General features: G+C 38.5%; 1 protein-coding gene across 10 annotated transcripts in view; it reads left to right on the top strand.

Moving 5' to 3' along the window:
• LOC127789754 (sister chromatid cohesion protein PDS5 homolog C-like) overlaps positions 1-24,627 on the top strand; it is a 72,047-nt gene that overhangs the window by 16,408 nt on the left and 31,012 nt on the right. For all 10 annotated transcript variants that reach the window (XM_052318716.1, XM_052318714.1, XM_052318719.1 and 7 more), the window contains 5 exons: positions 5,559-5,762; positions 5,915-6,096; positions 20,099-20,225; positions 20,319-20,486; positions 21,071-21,796. In XM_052318716.1, coding sequence (XP_052174676.1) covers positions 5,559-5,762; positions 5,915-6,096; positions 20,099-20,225; positions 20,319-20,486; positions 21,071-21,796 — 1,407 coding nt within the window. The remainder of the gene's footprint in view (positions 1-5,558; positions 5,763-5,914; positions 6,097-20,098; positions 20,226-20,318; positions 20,487-21,070; positions 21,797-24,627) is intronic.

Genomic DNA, 24,627 nt, shown 5'->3' with positions numbered 1-24,627 from the left:
TATGAAGAAATGTAGTTGTGACATCCATCTGCTCAAGATTTAGAACTAATTGAGCAATGATGGCTAATAGAATTCTTATAGAGGTGTGTCTCACAACCGAGGATAACACCTCATTAAAATCAATACTCGACACTTGGGTAAAGCCTCTAGCAACCAGTCTTGGCCTTATACTTAGGCTTGGAATTTTCTCCTACTCCCGCTTTAATTTTGTACAGCCATTTGCAGCCTACCACTCACTGCCCTTTTGGTCTTTCGACTAGCTCCCAATTATGGTTCTTCTTGAGGGATGCAATCTTTGACTTCATGGCTGCCAGCCACTTGTCAGCATCCTTTGAGGCCATTGCCTCTTCATAGGTAAGGGGTTCCCCTCGTATAATTTCTGCTGCACTAGTAAAGGCATATGCCACTAGGTCTGAGTAACCATACCTTTGGGGTGGCCTACAGGTTCTAGGCTACTGGTCCCTTGCCACACTATACCTATCGGGATTAGGATGATCCCCTAGGCTGGAATCTGCATCATTGTCACCATCTTCCCCTTCAATTTGGGAAGATTCATGGTCTTGGTCATGGTCATCTACTTGTTCAAGTTCAGGTAAATCATGCTCAGTTCCAAGAGCATCTTGAGGTAAATTAGGCTAATTTTTGTGATCTCCACCTAAACAGCCTCTCTATTTTCTTCCTGATCAGACTGAGATTCATTATTCCTAATTTTATGGTAGACTCCTCATTAAATGTCACATCTCTAGTGATTATGGTTCTCGGTCCTTCTGGTTCTAAGTTCCATAGTTTATAGCCTTTAACAATAGATGGATAACCAATAAATAGGCATTTCTTATCCCTAGGCTCTAATTTGCCTTGCTTCACATGAGCATAGGCTAGGCATCCGAACACTCTAAGATGGTTTAGGCTTGGTTTATGTCTTGTCCATCTTTCATAAAGGGGTTTGGAGGTTTATGGCTTTGGAGGGTGTTCTATTAAGAGCATGGGCTGCTGCTGCAACAACCTCCCCCCAAAAAGACTTGGGTAATTGTGCATGAAAAAGCATGCATCTTACCCTTTCCAAGAGGGTTCTATTCATCCTCTCGGCCACCCCATTTTGCTTGGGGTTTTCGGGAGCTGTAAGGTGCCTAATGATCCCACCATCCTTACACATTTGATTAAACTCTCTATTACAAAACTCCAACCCGTTATCAGTTCTTATAACCTTAATTGATCTGCCTTTTTGATTTTCTACTGTACTTTTCCATGTCCTAAATGTCTCAAAGGTGTTATCTTTAGATTTTAGGACATATACCCATAGCATTCTTGAATAATTATCTATTATTGATAGGAAATATTGAGAGCCCGCATGAGTTAATGACTGAGTTGGACCCCATAAGTCTGAATGTATATAGTCTAGGGGTGCTTTTGATGAGTGAATTGCTGTTTTATTGAATTTAACCTTAGCTGCCTTCCCAAAAATGCAAGATTCACACTTGCTTAATTCTAAGGACTGCCCTAAATCTAGAATACCCTAATTTGCAAGTTCCTTGAGCCCTTGCTCACTGATGTGTGACATTCTTAAATGCCACAAACTTGCCTTGGACTTAGGGTTAATACTCACTGCTGCAGCTTCACCACATAATGTGGTGGCCTGCAAGAGATAAATGCCATTCTTTAAAACAACCCTCATACATATTAGAGATCCTTTTGATATCTGGACAGCTCCACCCTCACCCTTAAACTTAAGGCCATTCCTATCCAATTCACCGAGAGAAATTAGATTTCTCTTTAATTCGGGGACATCTTATTGATGTAAGGGTTTTAAGGGAGCCATCATGAAGCTTTAACCTAACATCTCCTACCCCTTGAACTTTACATTCATGGTCATTGCCAAGCAAGACCTTTCCTCCATTGATTTCCTTAAAGTTTTGTAACCAATGTTTCTTTGGGGTCATGTGAAAGGAGCAGCCAAAGTCTAGGACCCACTCCAGGCTATTTGCACTTTCACTAACAATTAAGGCCTCGGAACTATCATAACCTGACTCACAATAGTTTGTCCCTCCTCCTGAATTATCCTTCTCGGCTAAGTCTTTCTTTCTCTTTGGACAAAGCCACTTAATGTGACCCTCTTGTTGACAGTAATAGCATTTTATTGGGCCTTTTCTAGTCCTAGACTTAGACCTTGATTTACCCATATTCTTTTGGTCTCTTTTTGAGCTTCTTGACCTAGATGTTAAAGCATCCCCAGGAGAAGATTGATCTTAAACCTTAGTTCTTTAGAATTTAATGCACCTATGACATCTTCTAACGTAAGCTTATCTTTGCCATGTTGAAGAATGTCTACGAAATTCTCATAGGACTTAGGCAGTGAATATAAAAGTACTAAAGCTTTGTCCTCATCTTCATATTTTACTCTTATATTTTCTAAGTCTAGGCACAATTTCTTAAATTCATCTATGTGTTCATGCAATTTTTGGGGTTCTTGCATTTTAAAATTAAAGAACCTGGCCTTTAGGTATAGACGGCTGGAAAGGGTCTTCTTGAGGTATAGGTCTTCAAGTTTCTTCCAAATTTCTGCCGCTGTTTTCCACTTCGAGACTTCTCTAAGCACTTTGTCTCCTAGGCTTAGAATCAACATGCTATAGGCTTTCTTGTTGATTTCCTTCTAAGTCTTTTCCTGCTCTTCAGACATCACCGGTACTTCTCTCCCAATTGTTGAGTCTGCTGTCTTATCCTCTTGTTCCAAAGCTCCCTCTAATCCTTGACTACATAGAAGAGCTTCCATCTTAATCCTCCACAAGCCGAAATCATTTGTCCCATTGAATTTGTCAATATCTTATCTTGAGGCAGTTTGTGCCATGTCGATTTCTAGAGTTGATTCTAACTTCTTGAGTTTCTTGAAAATCTTGATCACCGTAGAGGCTTTCTTGGCTCTGATACCACGTTGTTAGAGTAGAACACAACAATCCCACTAATTCTCTCAATCCAATTAGTTGTTGAAAGCACTCACCACCTCCAAGAACACAAACGATATAAGCGAAGTAAACAAGAATAACGAAAACAATAATGTACAAAGGGATTTATCCTGGTTTAGTCTAAAAAATATGAGATCTACGTCCAAACTGAAGCTGTCTCCTTCCAATCCACTATCTTGAAACAAACTTTAGGATGATTACAAAGAGTACCAAAATCCACACCTAGCCCATATACCCTGAAAGCGTACTGGATTCCCGAGATTACAAGACTTATCCCTAGCCTTACTCTTAGCCTCTCAATCGATCCCAACCCACAAGATAGAAACAGAAAACCTTCTTGGAATGAAACACACGCATTGCCTTGTCCCACGATCCCTATTTATAGACTATAGGGTCGTGAGTTACAATAAACTAATGACTGACCGACTGACCGAAAATACTAAATAACTAATTCGATCAGCCAACCTTCTAGAAACATGCCTTCTAGAAGTATACATATTCTAACCTTAAAAACAGAAAAGAAACATACAAATGCAGGCATACAAGAAATATCTGTTTACACATAAAATCCAAATCTAGTACAAATGACATAACATGGAGCAACTAGGTTCTTGAGGGCCTCATTGATCTGTAGGTTGTAACTTTAGTTTATGAACATGTTAACAATCTCTTACTGATAAGTAATCATTGCTGATTGCTCTCAATAAAATAGAAGATTCTGGGAATTATTGATGAAGGCTGGCATTAAAGAAGTTGAAATAATTTGCTGAAGGCTGATTATTTTTGTGGGTTGATTTATGAGAAGCTTGTAGATTTGGGGTTCTTAACAGCTGTAAGAAAGGTTGTACGGTTTTTGGAAAGATAGAAAAAGGCTTAGTATTTCCTTGATGTTATTATGTTATAAAAAAGGGGTTCACTATTTTGTTAAAATTTCCTGCTCGTATCCATTTTAATTGTAGATTCTTGGGAAACCTTATTGCCATAGGGAAAGGATCAAAGCTATCAAATTAGGGGCTTGGGAGGAAAAACTAAATAGCATTGGAACTGGTTTTTGTTAGATATGCACATGTGACATGTGATCAGAAAGGAGATGAAGATAAAAAGAAAAGTCAGAGAAGAGTTTGGCAGTACCTACTATATTTTTCACTCTTCGCCCTCTATGTTTAGTGCATCAAAGTGTCATGCACCTAGGTTTACCTAGGGTTTTAAGAGGAATTTGAAAGAACGGGGGAGATAGATCAGAAAGGGGGGGGGGGGGGGGGGGGAGAAAATCAGAACAACAGAGAAATATGAAGGAGAATTAGAGCAGAAAGAACTGAGAGAGAAAGATAACAGAGAGGATTGGGAGAGAATCAGAGGGAATCGGGAGAGAGATCAGAGAAGTTGAGACTATTATCATTCAACAATGCCTAATCTCCTAGGTTTTAGCCTATTTATAGGCTTACTAGGCTTTCAGTTATAATACAATTGAAAGGTACAAACAGAGAAACCAGCAAAGTACAACAAGAAGGAAATACATCTATTTTACAATTACTATTATATCCTTGGGGTCATAACACATAGTTTCTAGCAAATTTTCCTAAGCGAGCGAAATTGATTGAGAGAGTAAATAGATGCACTACACTGTTTGTTCTCTCTTACTTTCAAAGTATTAGGTCAAATCAAAATTGCTACCCTGCCTCTCTAGTATGCATGTGGATGGCACTCCGATGTGCTTTGTAGTTTCCTAAACTAAAATGTGTATTTTTCATTTACTGAATTGGTGTAAAGGTCTCAGAAAAATATTGTAATTTGATTCCCGTTGGTTTCTACATCTGAATTAAGAAATATATGTGAAAGGGGGAATTGGCGAGTCAAGTAGTATCTAGATGGTTTATTTGTCCTCTCATATTCTTTTTGTTTTTGTTAGTTATCCCTATCCTATATTTTGTAATTTTTGACATTGATATGATATCAATTAAGTTGCAAAATTTAATGATAGGAACTAGTGAATGGATTTCACTACCATTTCATGCACCTGTCTTATATCTTACTTTCATGTCTTCCATTTTCCTTAAGCAATTGTTCAATTCTTTAGCAATTTTTACCTGTTTCTGTAAATCTATTCTGCCAATTATTAGATGTAAAATGTTGAAAATGACAAATGAAAGAGTCAGATACTTCCTCTCCCTGATGACCTGGGTGTCATTTCCAACTACCACTTCCATGCACCTTGTTTGAATTGTACATGAGTCTTTTTTTTTTTTCCCATTCTGATCAATAGTAAAATTTAACTGTTACTATCTTGAGGTCTCACAGTTAGGATATGCTGAGTTCATGCAGTCTCATGGTTTAAGATTGTTAAAATAGGTCAGATATTTATTTTTCTTTGATATTTCGCATTCACCAAAGAGTGACTGCCTCCTTCATGCGGATGAAGGTCAATTCTTTCTTTATTTTTTTCCTTCTTTATGTCATACCTCTTTACTTCAACTTCTCACACATGTTTGATATTTTTGTGATATATTCTTTCTTCATTTCGCTGTTGCATAATATAATTGTTTAACTGTGTTAACTCCTTGTGTTTTCTTATTTGTCACTTCTTTTAATTTTTTTTATTAGAAAGTAGAGCATCTTTTGTCCTTGGTAGATCAAGGTCCATCCAGATCAATGCTAGATGCTCTGCAACCAGTTATGAAGGTGCTTGTATCTGAGGAACTATTTAGGCATTCGGACATTGATGTGAAGGTTTCAGTTGCCAGTTGCATAACTGATATTACAAGAATAACAGCACCTGATCAACCCTATGATGATGAACAGATGAAGGTATACAGTAGATATTAGAATGTGTCCCGTTTGCTTATCTTGAAAAGAAATATTTCCACATCAAAAACTTTTTTCTTGTATAAATTTCGATTCATCCATTTTTATGATGTATTGTGACACGTTGTTTTGCTATCCTAATTGATGTTGCACAGGAGATTTTCGAACTGACAGTAATGGCACTTGACAAATTATCTCTTGCTTCTGGTCGCTGTTATGCAAAGGCAGTCTCAATTCTAGATACTTTTGCGAAGGTCAGATCATGCTTGGTGATGCTGGACCTCGAATGTGATGAATTAATCATTGAAATGTTTCAACTATTTTTTAACACCATTAGGTAAGAGTTGTAAGTGAAAGTTTATCCACATGCTTTGTATTTTTGTTGTCTTTTGGAGACATAGTTTTTTCTTTGCTAGTAATATTTTGCACCTACATAAACTCTTTTTGTGATAAGGATTGAAAAATTTACCAGTTCTCAGAAAAAGGTTCTGTAGCTTATTTACACCCCCCCCCCCCCCCCCCCCCAAAAAAAAAAAAAAAAAAAATGTTTCTATAACTTGCCTTGATCTCTTTGTTATTGACTTGATAGCTCAGTTAATTGTCTGTAAAGTTGAAGTAATGCTGATTTTCCTGCATTTTCTATTTAATGCAATGTGGGATGAGAGTGTCCCTTCTTGGTATGATCCAACTAGATATGCAAGTACCATGAGGTTCTCATTTTTCTTGTCTTGTCAACGGGAATTACACTTGACGCAGTTGAAGCCTTCTATCTGTGGCACAAATGTTATCAACTCCTAAATTTGGCTGTCATATACAGCAAAATATTTTTTTCTTGTAATTGTTGACTTATATGATTGTCATTTCCAGTAAATTCTTCAAACTCAACTCACTGTACACTAGCAAAAAGAAAAAAACTGTAATTCTAAATTCATTTTGGTGTGATAAGAAACGCTGGAGGCCTTTCCTTTTTGTGATGTTATCCCTTATTAAAACTTTGGTACCACACAAGTTCAAATTCAACACAGATCCTATTATCAAACATTAAAATTTAATAATGCTAATTCCTCATTGTATACCCTAAAGAGCTTTTCCAGAGGTATTGTCTTGTGGTAGTTGTTCTTAACCATTGATACTTGGAGGTGCTTCTATCAGGCACTGTATTGTGCTTGGGAGTGAACTTTATTGGTATATGTTATATGGATCATGAAGAGATTTTGCAGGTTTGTCAGTTCTTAGGGACAGTGTGCCCCTCAAAATCCTTGTTTCAACTGTTCTTTCCAGTGTTCTTAATTGGAACTCCAATGTTTGAGTCAAGGAGCCAATTTTCTTGTGGTTCCTAAGTCATGCAAGCATGCATAAACTTCAATATGAAAGGCTTGTTTTCCCTACACTCTTCTTTACGTTTGTGATGTTGAGTGTGCCATGTCAAAATCTGCCTGCTTAGATTATGTGGTCCTCCATACTCAATATTTGCCAAATTTTGAGTCTGTGAAGAAGAGAGAGAGAGAGAAGATCTAAATTCTCTATTTATATTAGGTATGCATACAGCTCTATAGAACAAACTCTATACAACTGAAAGAAACAACACTATGTACAACACTCTAAACTGCATCCTTCTAACACTCCCCCTCAAACAGGCGCATATATATATATCATGTGTGCCTAACTTGGTACGAATGTAGTCAAGCTGTGGACCCCATAATGTCTTTGTAAGAAGATTAACCAGTTGGTCATTAGAGCCAACAAATGAGGTACTAATCTCCCTAGAAACCAACTTTTGTCTTACAAAATTATAGTCTATCTCTATGTGTTTAGTCCATTCAAGAAAAACAAGATTAGAGGCAATATGTATGGCTGCCTGATTATCACAAATAAGCTGTATAGATTGTGAATCTTCAAATCTCAACTCTTTATGGAGTTGTTTAAGCCCAATCAACTCATGTGTGGCTAAAGCCATGACTTGATACTCAACTTCTAGTTCTGCATAGATTTAGCCACAACATTTTGCTTCTTACTCTTTCCAAGACACCAAAATACCTCCAACCAAGATGCAATAGCCTGAGACAGAGAGTATATTTGTGGGACAACTAGCCTAATCAACATTGGTATATCCAACAATCTATTTATGTCCCTTGTCTCAAACAACAAACCCTTACTAGGAGCACTCTTAATGTACCTCAAGATACGCACCAAGGCATGCCAATGGCTATCACAAGGGGCGTCCAAGAATTGCCTAACTACCTAACAACAAAATAGATGTTTGGCCATGTAATAGTGAGATAATTAAGTTTCCTAACTAGTCTCCTATATCATCAAAGATCCTCTAATGGCTCCCCATTTTCTGGTACAAGCTTAACATTAGGATCCATAGGAGTATCAATAGCCCGAGAATCAAGCATATAGGTCACCTCCAACATATCCAAGGCATACTTTTGCTAAGAAATGCACACGTCATGTACAACTTGAGCTATCTCAGTGCCAAGGAAATATTTCACCTACCCAAATCCTTGGTTTACAAATGAGAATGCATATGATCCTTCACTTGTCCAATCCCAACCCCATCATCACTAGTGATAACAATATTATCTACATCCACCGCCAAGTATATAACAACATCAGTGGAGTGGTGATAGAAAACTGAATGATTAGCTTCACTTCTAGTCATACAAAAGAACTGTATGACATAATTAAAGCAATCAAACTAACACTGAGGAGACTACCTCGAGCCATACAATGACTTCTTCAAGCGACACATCAGTCTAGATTCTCTTGAGCAACAAACCCAGGAGGTTGCTCCATATATACCTCTTCTTGAAGATTACCACGAAGAAAAACATTCTTAATATCTAGTTGGTAGAGGGGCCGTTGCTGAATAACAACCATAGTAAGAAAGACATGAACAAAATCAATCTTATCCACCAGGAAAAATGTATCACCATAATCCAACCCAAAAATTTGAGTATGGCTCTTAGCAACCAACTGAGCCTTTTGATGATCAATGGTGCCATTTGAACCAACCTTAATAGTAAACACCCATAAACAACAAACAATAGACTTCATTGGAGGAAGAGGAACAAGATCCCATGTCAGATTAGCCAGCAAGGTAGACATCTTCTCATCCATAGCATGCCACCAATTAGGGTGAGAAAGAGCCTCTACATTTGTCTTAGGAATAGAAACAAAAAAAGAGTAGATACAAAAGCAGAATAGTTAGGTGACAAATGATGACAACACACAAAAGTATAAATGTGATGAGGTTTCTGAGTGGAACGTGTACTGCAATGAATAGGAGCATGGGCATAATTGGTGGGAGATGCTACAATGGCACCATCTGTAGGAAGATAAAGGGTTTGAAGGAACATCAACATCAACATCAACATCAACAATAGGAAGCCTTGGAACTACAATAGGATGCATTGAAGTAGATGGTTGATTAGAATGATGATGATAAGCGTCACACACGGTGACAATGGCTCGACATCGTCCGTTTATTAATGAATTGAATCTGTCTTAGTGGTCTTTTCTTTTATGCTATGTTGTTATGTTTTCATTTACTTTATGCTTGTATTCATTTGGATATGGCAGCTATAAGAGATAGGATATTTTATAGGAATGGTCCATGTGTAAAGGGGCTTGGGAAAAGACAAAAGAGTTAGTTATTAAGGGTGGGATTTGCTATGGTAGCACCCATGCTAGAGGCTTTTATATATACCCTCTAGACTCAGCATGTAAGGACGATGAAAAATCAAAAGAATTCTATTCTCTTTCTCGGTTAACTTCTCTTTGTTTTCTCTTCCCCTTTTCTCTCTCTCTAATCTCTCTCTCACCTGCTTCATCTTCTCCTAAGATCCCTACTGACCTTCTAATTCATATCGAATTAGAAGGCGGCTTACATTGTCACTTTCGAGTTTGTGACAATAAGTTTGAAAAAGAGTGAGAACAATAGGAGCTGGAACAAAGATTGGGACCGAGGATTTTGTCACATTTCTAAGGGTAGGATAGTCAATATTATTTTTCTCTTTATGCTATGAGGGTTGTACAAACTTTGTTATGAGTAGCCATGCTCCACCAGGTGTACATTCCCAGTTAGTTACTCTCAGCTGTGGGCTATATATACATGGCCACCACCATAGATTTGGGCATGTGATGAATGAATATTCCCTTTTCTCTCTCTAATAATGTTACTCTCTCTCTCTCTCTCGCATCTTCTCTTAGTCCGAATATACCAATTTAGACCCTTGTCAATTCTGGAGAATTGACAATTGGTATTAAAGCTAGTTTTTCGGCCACTTGTGCGTCGCTGATAGTTGCCCACTCTAATTAAAAGTTCCAAGCCTAACTGGTGAAGCAAACCGATGACCTTTGAGAGCTGCGCACCCTGATCAGAAGCTCTGACCTATATTGGTAAAGCAAACCGTTGACCTTCGAGAGCTACCCACCCTCGTTCTGGAGAGGCGACACTGAGCAAGGAAACCAGGAGGCGACAATGGAAGAAAGGACGAGGATGAAGCTCTTTGAAACACACTTGGACACTCTGGAGCAAGGGATCCAACAACACCAAGAGCAGCTCGATGATGAGATGGACTTGATGGACGTTGGCCTTCGGCAAACCCAGGAGGGGTTGGGTTGGACTAGAATAGAGGGTGCGACCACACGGGAGGAAGTCGCCAACCTTCGAGGGGATGTCTGGGGCCTTCAGGATGAAGTTGCTGGATTGGACAGTAGGTGAGCACCATTTTGAACTTGTTCTCACGGTTGCCAAATGCTAGCCTTTCGGTGGACTTTCCTCTAAGGGCGGCCATGACCCCAATCTTGAATGGAGCAAGGGACAGACCACCAGCCACCAACCTGATGGGCATGGATGAACGGCCATAAAATTTTCAGCGAGGACCCCCTGCGAACTTGAACCGTGCCTATGTTGAAGTTGGAGATTCCAACGTTTGAAGGAAGCATGCCATGTTGGTGGCCGGCGCTGTGAGCGCTTCTTCCACCACTACCGGGTGGAAGATGACCAAAGGGTAAATTTGGCTGTCGCCTAATTGAATGACGTGACAAACTCATGGTTCCAAGGGTGGAGCTGTTGGAGGGAAGTGCTGGTTTGGGAAGAGTTTATAGCATCCTTCTATGTTCGATTTGGAGAGCGAACCATGGCTGACATAGTGGAAGACTTCCACAATTTGAGGCAGACCGGATCGGTGGAGGAGTATCAAAACAGATTCAAGGAACTAAAATTGCTGCTCATGATTTCTCGACCTACCTTAGACGAGTAGTATTTTGTGTCGAGCTTCATTACCGGATCAAGCAATGAGCTCCGACCCTTGGTTAAGATGTGGCAACCGATCACTATTAAACAAGCAACCGAAAAAGCACTGCTGCAAGAGTTGGCCTTAAGAGGCAGTGGGTAAGAAACAATGGAATGCAGCTAAAGGGTATGCAGGGGCAGCCTGCAGCATGGGGGAGGAGTTGTAATTACATCTGGCTAGCAAATAGGTCATAAGGGAAATCTGATTCCGAAGAATCATCCTAATAAAGTTTTGGTGAAGTCCCTTTCGATGGAACATAAATGACAACTTGGGCTGTGTTTCCGTTATGGGGAGAGGTATTCCCCTGGTCATCAGTGTAGGAAGCAACTCCTACAAATGGAAGGCCAAGAAGAAGAGGAGGAAGGAGTAGAAGAAGCTTGTCCATTGGAGGCTGCAGAGGATGGAGCTATTAGGGAAGAAGGTGGTGAGATATCCTTACATGCCTTAGAGGGCTGCCCATCTGAGAAGATAATTAAAGTGAAGGGATTAGTGGGAAAGAGGAGAGTGATGATCCTCATCGACAGGGGAAGCACCCACAGCTTCTTAGAAGAGGATACCGCCTTAAGCTTACAGTGTCACATGCAGGCCACTCTTCCCTTGGCAATAAGAGTCGCAAATGGCAGCAAAATGGTAAGTAGATTCAAATGTCCAGAATTCAGGTGGGCGATGCAAGGTCAAGAATTCACTACGGATCTGCAAATTTTGAAGCTAGGCGGCTGCCACATTGTGCTAGGGGTGGATTGGATGAAAACGATGAGCCCTTTGATTTTTGATTTCAATAAACTGGAAGTAACTTTTGGATTGGCAGATAAGAGGATCACGTTGACAGGGAGTTAGGAAGAGGGTGAATGTAAAATGGTGACGGGGCAAAGGATGCAGAAATTATTTCAGCATGGGGAAGCTGCCATTGCCTAGCTACATTCCCTATATGCAATGGAGTTGGGGATTGAGGAAGAAAATGCAGGAGGAAAGGAAGCAACAGAAGGAGATTCAAGCCTTAAAACGACTGCCACGTTACATCCACTCAACGAGGTAAAACCTAGTCACCTGTTACATTCCTTGTTGATTAAGTTGAGGATTTGTTTGTTGAAACTTCTGGCCTACCCCCGACCAGATTCCTTGACCACACTATCCATTTGAAACCCAATACAGAGCCTGTTAATGTTCAGTCCTATAGATATTCTCCTTTTCAAAATGCTGAAATCGAAAGACTGGTCAAAGAAATGCTGACCAAATCCATAATTCAGCTGAGTCAAAAGTCCTTTTACTTCCCCCGTTCTAAACAACAACAACACAACATATCCAGCCTTTATCCCACTATGTGGGGTCGGCTACATGAATTCTAGACTTCCATGTATTTCTGTCTTTTGTCATATCCTCATTTAGATCCATATATTTCATATCAAATTTTAATGTCTCTCCCAAAGTCTTCTTGCGTCTACCTCTACATCTTTTTGTGACTAATTGTTCCATTTCATCAACTCTCCTCACATGAGCATCTCTTAGTCTCCTTCTCACATGACCAAACCATCTTAGTCTAGTCTCTCTCATCTTCTCCTCGATTGGCACTACTCCGACCTTATTACGAATAACTTCATTTCTAATTTTATCCTTTCTTGTATGTCTGCACATCTATCTTAACATCCTCATCTCCGCTACACTCGTCTTTTGCTCATGCTGGTATTTGACTGCCCAACATTCTGAGCCATACAGCAAGACTGGTCTTATAGCTGTCCTATAAAATTTTCCTTTCAATTTTAATGGGATTTTACCATCACATAACACCCCCGATGCATTTCTCCATTTTAGCCAACTTGCCTTAATTCTATGTGCGACATCCTTGTGGATTTCTCCATCTTTTTGAATCACTGATCCCAAATATCGAAAATGGTCTTTTCTTTGTAAGATTTGGTCTTCTAATTTTATTATAACATCATCCACTCTTGCATTTTTACTAAATTTGCATTCCATATATTTTGTTTTCTTTCTACTTAATTTAAATCCCTTATATTCTAAATTGTTTCTCCACAACTCAAGCTTAGTGTTCACTCCTTCTTTTGTTTCATCCACCAACACTATGTCGTCTACAAATAGCATACCCCATGGCACATCTGTCTGAATATCTTTAGTGAGTTCATCCATTACTAGGGCAAATAAGTATGGGCTTAGTGCAGAACCTTGATGCAGTCTTATTGTAGTTGTAAATGGTTCAGTATCCCCTCCGCATGTTCTGACCCTTGTCTCTACACTATGATATATGTCCTTAAGGGCTTGTATATAGGCTATTTTGACTCCTTTCTTCTCTAAAACCCTCCATAATACTTCTCTAGGGACCCTATCATAGGCTTTTTCTAGATCTATAAACACCATATGTAGGTCCTTCTGATGATCTCGATACCTTTCCATTAGACGCCTCAGTAAATATATAGCTTCCATTGTTGACCTACCAGGCATGAAACCAAACTGATTTTCTGACACCTTTGTTTCCTTTCTGAGCCTCTGCTCTATTACTCTCTCCCAGAGTTTCATGGTATGACTCATTAACTTAATTCCTCTATAATTTTCACAGTTTTGAACATCTCCTTTGTTCTTATATATAGGAACCAAAGTACTCTTCCTCCACTCATCTGGCATCTTTTTTGATTTAAGGATGGCGTTAAATAGTTGCGTTAGCCAGGAGATGCCCTCTTCTCCCATGCATTTCCATGCTTCTATTGGTATATTATCTGGTCTCACTGCCTTATGATTTTTCATCTTTTTTAATGCTTGCCTTATTTCATTTGAACTTATGCGTCGATAGAATGTGTAGCTCACATTCCCTTCGGAGTTACTAAGATGTCCCAACTTAACTCGTGTCACTACCATCATTGAATAATTTTGTGAAATACTCCTTCCATCTCTCCTTAATCGCTCCCTCATTTACTAAAACATTTTGATTGTCATCTTTTATGCATTTCACTTGATTTAAATCCCGTGTTTTTCTTTCTCTTGCTTTAGCTAATTTATATATATCCCTTTCTCCATCTTTTGTATCAAGTCGTTTATATAGATTCTCATATGCTTTTGACCTTGCTTCACTAACAGCTCTTTTTGCTGCCTTTTTTGCTTCTTTATAATTTTTTTGATTTTCTTCATTGTTGCATTGATATACCGCCTTATAGCAAGTTTTCTTATTTTTAATTTTCAATTGTACCTCTTCATTCCACCACCAAGACTCCTTAAGTTTAGGGGCTCTACCATTTGTCTCTCCAAGGACTACCTTTGCTGTGCTTCTCAAAGCATTAGCCATTTCTTTCCACATTTGGTTTGTCTGTCTTTCTCTATTCCATTCCCTTCTACCCCTTAATTTTTCTTTGAAGATTAGTTGTTTCTCTCCTTTTAAATTCCACCATCTGATTCTTGGATTTTGTTTTATGTGATTTTTTCTCTTCCAATTTCTTACTTGGACGTCAAGTACTAGAAGTCTATGTTGAGTAGTCAAACACTCTCCCGGTATCACCTTACAATCCCTACAACATAACCGATCCTCTTGTCTCATGAGGAAGTAATCTATTTGGGTGCTTGAGGTGATATTTTTATATGTGATTAAGTGTTCGTCCCGTTTTTTGAACCTAGTATTGGTTATAATGAGCCCATATGCCATAGCAAAATCTAGGATAGATTTACCCTCATTATTAATTTCCCCTGAATCCATACCCTCCGTGTACCTCTCTATATCCGTTTCCGTCTCTACCCACGTGCCCATTTAAGTCACCTCCTATAATCACTTTCTCTCCTCTTGGTATCATTTGTATGAGTCCCTCTAGGTCCTCCCAGAATTTTGCTTTTATCTCATCACCTAATCCCGCTTGTGGTGCATGTATACTAAAGATATTCATAGTCATTATTCCTAGACTAATCTTCACCATAATAATCCTATCCCCTATTCTCTTTACATCCACTACCTCATCTATTAAGCATTTATCCATAATAATCCACACTCCATTTTTCGCTCGATCAGTTCCTGTGTACCATATTTTATATCCAGCTTCTGATAAAATTTTTGCTTTTTTTCCTACCCATCTCGTCTCTTGAAGGCACATGATATTAATTTTTCTCATAATCATCACATCCACCACTTCCATAGCTTTGCCTGTTAATGTTCCTATGTTCCATGACCCAATCCTTAATCTATGATTTTGTTTTTGGCCTTGACTTTGGATTTGATTTTGTTTTTGTCCTTGACTTTGAATTTGATTTTGTTTTTGATTTTGGTTTTGGTTTTGATTTTGATTTTGGACTAGCTTCTTTACCCACATCCGTCCAAGCAAATGCGGGAACCCTTGCTCATTTATCACTACATCCGGGCGCCGATGCAGCGGCCCTAGCTCACTTGTCACTACACGGGGGCAGTGTAGCGCGTCGCTATGAAGGGTTACGCCCACGCCCAAACGATTTTTCATAATTTGTCTAGAGTTCATGTTTTGGATCCGACTAAGTTTTACGTTGGCTGTCGGCTACCTAACACAACCCTCCTCCTTTATCCGGGCTTGGGACCGGCAGTGGATAACATCCCTAGGCGAAGTTCTTCCCCCGTTCTCTTAGTAAAAAAAAAAAAAGATGGCTCTTAGCAGTTTTGTGTTGACTACCGACAATTGAATTCCCTAACCATCAAGAACAAGTTCCCAATTCCAATAATAGAAGATCTCCTTGATGAATTTGTGAGTGCCATTGTTTTCTCCAAGCTTGACTTAAGATCAAGGTATCATCAAATCCTAATGAGTCCAATAGATATTCCCAAGATTGCCTTTAGGACTCATCAAGGCCTACATGAGTTTTTAGTAATTCCATTTGGCCTAAGTAATGCCTTGCCACCTTCCAAACCTTAATGAACCACGTTTTTAACCCCTATTTGAGAAAATTCATACTTGTCTTCTTTGATGACATCCTCATATATAGCCCAAATCTTGACCAACATTTGAGCCACTTAGAAACAACCTTCAAAATCCTTAGATCTAATCAACTATATGTAAAGCGGTGTAAGTGTACCTTTGTTGAGAGGAAGGTGGAGTATTTGGCCATGTAATTACTGCTAAAGGAGTGAGTACAGACCTGTGTAAGATTGTTGTGATGTTGGAGTGGTCGAGGCCTAACACGGTCAAAGACGTAAGAGGATTCCTGGGCTTAACAAGGTATTATAGGAGATTCATCAAAGATTATGGAGTTATAAGCAAACTATTAATTGAATTACTCAAATAGAATAGTTTTGGATGGAATCCAAATGTAGAGGCAGCCTTTCACACATTAAAGAACGCCATGACACAAGTCCCTATACTAGCCCTACCGAATTTTACTAAGCCATTTATTTTGGAGACAGATGCATGTGAAACGGGGGTTGGTGTAGTGTTGGTATAAGAGGGAAGACCCTTATCTTTTCTCAGCCTAGCTTTAACCCCAAAGTTTACAACAAGGAACTTATTGCAGTGTTAATGGCAGTAGACAAATGGAGATATTATCTAGAGGGGAACCGGTTTGAGATAAAAACTGACCGTGAGAGCCTTAAGTTCCTGTTAACGGAATCTGCACACTCAATTGCAAAGAAAAGGAGTTACTAAGCTGCTGGAGCTGGATTATACCATAGAATACAGAAAAGGAAAGGAAAACACTATGGTAGATATATTGTTAAGGAAAGAGGAACAAGGTAGTTTTCAATCTATTCGACTGTTGTGCTTGATTGGGTGAAGGATATCACTAGAAGTTATGAACAAATTGCATGGGCCAAGGATCTTGTGGCTCAACTTGCAACTCAGTCCCCTAATCGAGATGGTTACAACTTGTCATCCAGGTTATTGAGGTACAAAGGGAGATTGGTAATAGGAGAAGATGAACAAATGAAAAGAAGGATCCTACAATCCTTGCACACTCACCTATTGGGGGTCATTCAGGCTTCAATGTTACTTATCACAAGGTAAGACAATTGTTTTATTGGCTTGGACATAAAAAAGATGTAACCAAATATGTGCTCGTGTTCGGTGTATCAGTGTTGCAAGCATGAGCAGGTTCCATATCTAGGCTTGCTTTAGCCATTGGACGTTCCAGAGTAGGCGTGGCAACAAATCTCTATAGATTTTGTGGAAGGTCCGCCTAAATTAGAAAGGAAGAGTGTTGTGTTAGTGGTAGTCGACAAGCTAACTAAATTTGGCCATTTCTTAAGCATGACTCACCCCTGTACAGCCCCTGAGGTAGCAAGGTGGTTGTTGGATTCTGTGGTGAAGATACATGGGTTGCCCCTATCCATCATCTTAGACAGGGACAAAGTATTCACCAGCAACTTTTGGAGAGAGTTGTTCAAAGAATTGGGATTGGGGTTGCACATGTCAACGGCATACCATCCTGAAACAAACGGACAAACCGAAACAGTGAATCAATGCCTTGAGACTTACCTAAGATGCATCTGTTTTTCTAAGCCCAAGAGTTGGAACAAGTGGCTGCCACTAGCCCAATGGTGGTATAATTCAAACTTCCACCAATCCTTAAAGAGATACCCATTTGAGGCCCTCTCTTTGGATATAAGCCACCTTTAATTCCTGCTATTATGCAATACTCTAGAATTGAAACAGCCTGTAGACCAGTATTTGCAGCAACGACAAGAAGCATTGAAGGTGATAAAGGAGTTGACAGTAGTTCAGAACTGGATGAAACAAATGGCGGATAGGAAAAGGAGTGAGAACTTTCGAGGTGGGCGACATGGTTTATTTGAGGTCAAAAAGTTTCAGCAACAACTTTTTTCTATGACCCCTACATGAAAGTTAAGTCCCATGTATTATGGGCCTTTTCCTATCTTAGCCAATATCGGGAAGGTAGCATACATGTTGCAACTACGGAAGGAGTGAAGATTCATCCCGTTTTCCATGTGTCATTGTTAAAAAAATTGTGGGGTCTATGGAATTAACCAACTTGAACCTGCCCCGCATGGAAGATGATGTAGTAACAAGGGAGGAGCCACTTACAATGCTGGAAAAGAGTCATCTACCAAAAATAACATAATGGAATAAAAAATAACAAGACAATGAAGGGACCGAGTGAGATGACTAATAGAAATGAGATTATATGGACAACTAGGAATATGTAATGCAAGATTAAGAGAAATAGATGGAGGGGGATTAGCCTGACCTATGCCTGTGGGAATGGTTTTAGAACCATCAGTCACAGTAGTAGGAGGAAGGGAAATAGATGAATCAAAGTGAGAAAATCAAGATTTATTACCATAAATATGTTCTGAAGTGGCAAAATCTAAAATCCAAGGACCATGGAGTGATAGCAAGTTTCCTTATAATGACCAGCTCAATGACAGTAATTACAGAAAGGTTATTTACCACCTTGGCCATGTCCTGCACATCTACTACCACCACCACCAGCAGAACTGGACACAGATGAAGAGCCATGAGCCTAAGAAGCAAGAACAGACTGCTCTCCAATTGAAGCCTCAGAAAAGGTCTGTGTGCTACGAATAATTCGGGCAAACACCTCTTCCATTGTAGGTACAGCTGGACTACTAAAATCCGGGCATGAATTCCCCCCATTTCAGTCCCAAGACCAGCTAGGGTAAGTACCATAAACAATTTATCCCTCTGTTTCTTCTGCTCAGCAAGATCAGCTGTAATAGGGAGCATAGCATTAAAATCCATCCCAGCAGACTGGATTTGACCCCAATAAGTAGCCACATTGAAATCTCCCTTTTGAATGTAGAACAGATTACTAATGATAGTGTATAAACTTACTATATCAAAACAGGTCTTATAGACACGAAATAATGGGACTAAATCAGCATCTATTGACTACCACAGCAATGTAACCAACTGTGAATCCACTCTATCCCATAAATTCTTATCTGATTCAACTATATTAGATAGCTGTTTAGTTAGATGATCACTTACACCATGCCTTTGAAACCACATTCGGACAGAGGCAGACCAGGAAAGATGATTCTTTCCATTTAATTTGTCAGTTGTAATGGCAGGAATACTAGAAAATGATGGTAGAGTCACAGGAGAAGATGAACTCACCACTCTAGAATTTGATGAGGTCATAGCTCAAACCTGAGACAAAATCCAGTTGCAAAATCTCAGATTGAAGAAGAATCAACATTCAGATTGAGATCAGATTACTCCAGAATATGTCACACGAACTCCAATTCTATAGACCAGATGGTGTGAATCTCCAGTTCTATGTCAGATCACAACTCAGTTCTAGTCAGATTGCAATTTGCTCAGATCACAACTCAGTTCTAGGTCAGATTGGAACTCCTTATTACAGAAGGTCAGATTGAAGATTGATCTCTCACACTGAGCATATTAACACAGAAACCCCTAGGTTATGAAATTCTCTCTCATGACATGGCTCTGATACCATGTGAAGAGGAGAGAGAGAGAGAGACAATGATATGGAGGGAAAAAGATCGAAATTCTCTATTCACTGTTAGGTATATATACAGCTTTACAGAATAAACTAACTCTGTACAACTGATAGGAACAGCACTATGTACAAAACTTTTAAGCTGCATCCTTCTAACAGATCCAATAATATATATGGCTATTTTGTCCATATATGCCCATTTTCTTAATACTGCAACTATGAAATTGAGGGTTGGCAATTAACCTATTATCTACCTGACATTTAACAGTCACCAAAGGTACAAAAGGACAACCAATTATCCAACTGTAGCTTTCACAAAAATTTCATCCTCAGATTTTTTCCCCTTCTCTTCAAATTTTGTAAAAATTGTGGGATCCAAGCATTAAATTGAGGTATGAGTGTGATACTTTACATTCCATCTCGTACATAATTCAATGAACATAACCCAATATTTATGTCTGTCTCGGGGTGTATATATATTTCTGCCTATAACATTCATAGCTTTTTGGTGCCTTTTGATCCCTTGTTGTTTTGGGAAAAAAGATGAAATAGAATTCAAATTTGATTATTGATTGACATTCTAGCATCAACATTTTTCTTTATGTGACTGATAATCATTGATGTTTGTTGCTCCATTTTAAGGTCCAACCATCCTTGTTCTGTATTTCATGATATGGAAACAGTTATGACCTTAGTCATAGAAGAGATTGAGGAAATTTTGTTGGAGCTGCTCATTCCTCTTCTAACTAGTTTGAAAAAGGAAAATAAGGTACTCTTGTTCCTAAACCTTTGATTGATTTGGTTTTTGTAATATTTTTCCAACATTTGCTTCTTTCTTAAGTCGGGTCTTTCTTTCTTTCAGAATGTTTCACCCCTTTCTTTTAAATTGGGAGAAAGTGTCTTGAAAAAGTGTGCTGCTAAACTGAGACCTTGTCTCCTTGAAGGAGTGCAATTCATGGGCATTGATCTGAATGATTTTGCTGATATAGTCTCTTCAATATGCCAAGATGCATCTGGAAGGGAGCACTCGGTGCGTATGTGCTAATTTCCAATTTTATATCACGTAGCAAATTGGATTTTTTTTTGGCTGTGCTGAAATGGTTTTTTACTTTGATTAATGCTTTTTTTTTTTTTTTCCTCCAAAGAACAATGACTATATGTATGCTTGTGGAGTGTAATGATAACTTCATTTTCAACTTGATTGAATACAAAGATCATCTTTTACAAAATAACTGATGGCTTTTCACATTTGGGCGCATTGACCATGTGCATAGGACACTGGTCCTGCAGGAGGCATGATACACTCCTAAACATCATTAATGTATCTCCCCACAAGCCCATTCATATGATATGTGGGAAATAAGTGTAATTTTTAACAGGAAATGGGATATTTGAATTTTAAAGTTATGGAATCATATGAGCCACCTCAGCCAAGTATGTCATTTTAATTTCATTGTAAATGTTATAAACCATGTAATAATGGCGATTCTATTAATTAATACTATGATGAAGTTGATGGCAAATAATTACATTTTCGATCTGTTTTCCCCAGATATTCCTTCAGTATATTCCGTATTCTACATATCTAAATAATACTACACTTCTATTAAGCAGGAAGCTAAGGAGCTTGCACTCGATAAAGTTTCATCAGGAGCTGCTGGTTTGTCAATGGATGGGTCATCCGGATTGGTTATGAATGCTGATGATGACTCTTTGAAAATGTTGGAGCATTGTTGGAGCAAAGCTGATGGTGCAACAAGTGAGGGTAGTACACCTAAATTGTTGATAAAACAACAATTACCAAAACACAGGAATGAACGTGAAAAGAATGTTGATAGTTCTTCAGAAGTCTCAGCTGCCAAAGTGTTGGCTAAATCAAAACCTGTACAGACTAAACCTCTTGTTATTGCACTCGAAACATCAGATAAGGACAGCATAAATGCTTCTCGATCTCATCATCTGGGGTTTCCTTATAGAGGTATTCATAGAACAGATCAGCCAAGGAGGAAAGCAAAGACACCGAATCGTTTTGTATCATCCATGACTAAGGGAGATAGCTCCCAAGAGAAAGATTCCCAATCTGCAAATAACAATTTGATGAAAAAATCTGAAGTTACTAGAAATCTGAGAGCGGAACCTGCAGGGCACTTAAGGAAGAATACAATTGCTTTTAAAGATAATGTGCAGACAACTGCTGCTGCAAGGAATGCTGTAGATGTGGTTCTTAGTGATAGTGAAGAAGAAATGCAAGAGCCAAGAATTCTGCGAAGGGTTGTTCATAAGCGGAGTAAGATCACTATTAATTCTGGGAAGCATGCCAGAAAAGAACTTGGTGACAAGGTATTAACAGGAATAACTCTATTTTTTTTATTATTATTGCTGATAAATGTGTTCTTTGTGCCTCCGAGTTATTGTCATCATTTTTTATTCTCTGTTGTGATGTACAGATTAATTTTCTTTTTCTGGAACCAGATCATTTGTAAAGGTGAGAATCAATTGGAAGCAGGACCTAAGATAAAACTATTTACCCACTTTGTTATTCTTTAAAAAATTGTGAAATTTCTTAGTTGCACTGTTTGGAAAATATTATGGTTAACATTGATTATTGTGGAGAGGAAGGGAAAAAGACCAATCTTATTACATTCAAACGACCTTAGCCACATATATACACGTCTATCAATCGTATGGGCATTAGTTTCCTAATACTAATTAAGTGACTTCCTAATTAGATAGCTTTCCAAACTAGATTAGGAAAGATGTACAGAGGAAGATATTTACAGGAAAAGGAAACTACAGCTACTACATACAATCAAATCAAACAAACAAAGAAACGAAGAAATAAGGAAAGACAATACATGATACAACTAGAAAAGTAAAGCTGTATATAAGGAAAGGCGGCTGCACATAAGAATGCTGTCTTCTTCTAACAATTATATCACAGCTTGAGTGAAACTTAGTGTTTCTGACGCCACTAATTTCTAATGAGAAACTCATATTTCATGTCTTGAGAACTCGGGCATAAGTAATTCCATTACAATATCATTGGCAGCTCATGTGTCATCGTGTTTGTCAACTGTAAACATACACCATTAAAGTGTTTTTGTATTTTGTTCCTCATTAAACAGAGTTTTACTAGTGGAAACAATTAGAAACTGCTAAATATATAAAAAGTGCAAAAGAAAGAAATTAAAGTTGGGAGAAGTTTGACCTGTTTATGGAAGAGGAAATCAACAAAAACAAAACATTTAATGTGTTATGGATCTTAGAGTTAGTACTGTTCTTTCAGCATTGAAACAGTATGAGTTAATTTCAGTTATAAATATTATGAAGTTATTGACTATTGGCTCATTTACAAGTTTAAGATGTTAAAAGGGGAGGTGATTTCATCTACTATTATTCTCAACACTTCCCCTCATGTGACTAGAATTTATTTCATGACCGAGCCAAACACATGCCACTATTTGAATATTATGTTGGCTATGAGGTTTGAACATAGGAACTTTCCTTGCTGTGATACTTTTATTGAAAATCATGACCGAAAGATCCTTATATCTAAAGATGTAACTTTTGTTGAAAATTAGTCCTTTTTCAAGGTCACTACTTCTAGTCCTCAGGGGGAGAGTGTTTATGTTGACCATGATCTTCCTATTCTAGAAGAGTCTCACCCCTATCAACCTGATACTTCTTTGGATTCTAACTCTTCTGATTCTTCCATTTATTCTAATCCTAAGACAACAAATTCAGGTGACTTGGAACCTTTTTCTAATCCTCCAATCTCTGTTCAGCCCACGATATCTCCTATGGGTTCAAAGGCTCACCATATGTGTATAAAAGGAAGGAACAACCTAACCCAAGTGCTAAGCAAGATCCATCATCTACCCCTCGGCCAGGTTTGGAACTCATTGAACATTCTGATTCGCCTAACCCTATAAATTGTTCTAACCCTGAAATCTCATACCTGAATTTGCCTATTGCTGTTAGAAAATGTGTGAGGAGTTGTACACAACATCCTATAGCCAAATTTGTTTCCTATCACAAATTGTCCCTGAAACACAAAAGTTTTATGTCCTCCCTTGATTCCATAGCTATTCCTAAGACTGTAGAAATTGCATTACAGAATTAGCATTGGGTACAAATCTATGCAGGAAGAAATGAGGGCCTTAGAAATGAATAATACCTGGGAAATGGTGCCTAGACCTAAGGGGGTTCAACCAGTAGAGTGCATATGGGTGTTTAATGTGAAATACAATGTTGATGGTACATTGGAAAGATACAAAGCCTGATTAGTGGCTAAGGGCTATACTCAAATGTATGGCATAGATTATTTGGAGACATTTGCACTTATGACAAAGATGATTACAATAAGGGTTCTCTTGTCTTTGGCTAGCTGTTATGGCTAAGAGTTGATGCAGCTAAATGTGAAAAATGCCTTTCTTACATGGTGACTTGGAGGAAGAGGTATTTATGGACTCCCCACTTGGTTTTCCTAATGAAGGTTTAGGTTATGTTTGCAGATTAAATAAAGCTCTTCATGGATTAAAGCAATCCCCAAGAGCTTGGTTTGATCGGTTCTCAAAGGTTATGATGGCCAGTATCGACAAAGTAGAGGGGATCACACATTATTCATAAAACATTCAAACAAAGGTACTTTAACAATCCTATTTGTTTATGTTGGTAACATAATTGTTACTGGCAATGATAAAGATGAGCCGAAGTTGTTAAAGGGAAATCTGGCCCAAGAATTTGACAGCAAAGACCTTGGTAAGTCAAATATTTCTTAGAAATAGAGGTTGCATACTCAAAGAAGGTGTAGAAATAGAAGTATTTTGAATATAGAATATTCTTTGTATATTATAGAGGCTATGTATATTCTGTGTATATTCCTCTTTCCTTTTTGTTATTTTCCTTTTGTATTATTCTCTTTCTCTATAAAGAGAAAAGGGGAATCAACGTATAATGTATCTTAAGAAATAGAGAAACATATTTTCTCAACCTTGTTTATATGGTATCAGAGCGAGAATTAGGGATTAAATCACGGTCGTCCACTGCGAAACCCTAACTTCTTCTATTCCTCTGCTATACCCAAGAACCATCGTCGTCCTTACACCAGTCGCTTGTCACCGCTGCATCCTCAGGCTGCCGCCTCTGAGATTTAGCCATCCCTATTGCTA

Source organism: Diospyros lotus, chromosome 14 (genome assembly GCF_014633365.1).
Source record: "Diospyros lotus cultivar Yz01 chromosome 14, ASM1463336v1, whole genome shotgun sequence".
Lineage (NCBI taxonomy): Eukaryota > Viridiplantae > Streptophyta > Magnoliopsida > Ericales > Ebenaceae > Diospyros > Diospyros lotus.
The sequence above is the reverse complement of the archived record's forward strand: the minus strand, read 5'-3'. Positions and strand labels throughout refer to the sequence as shown.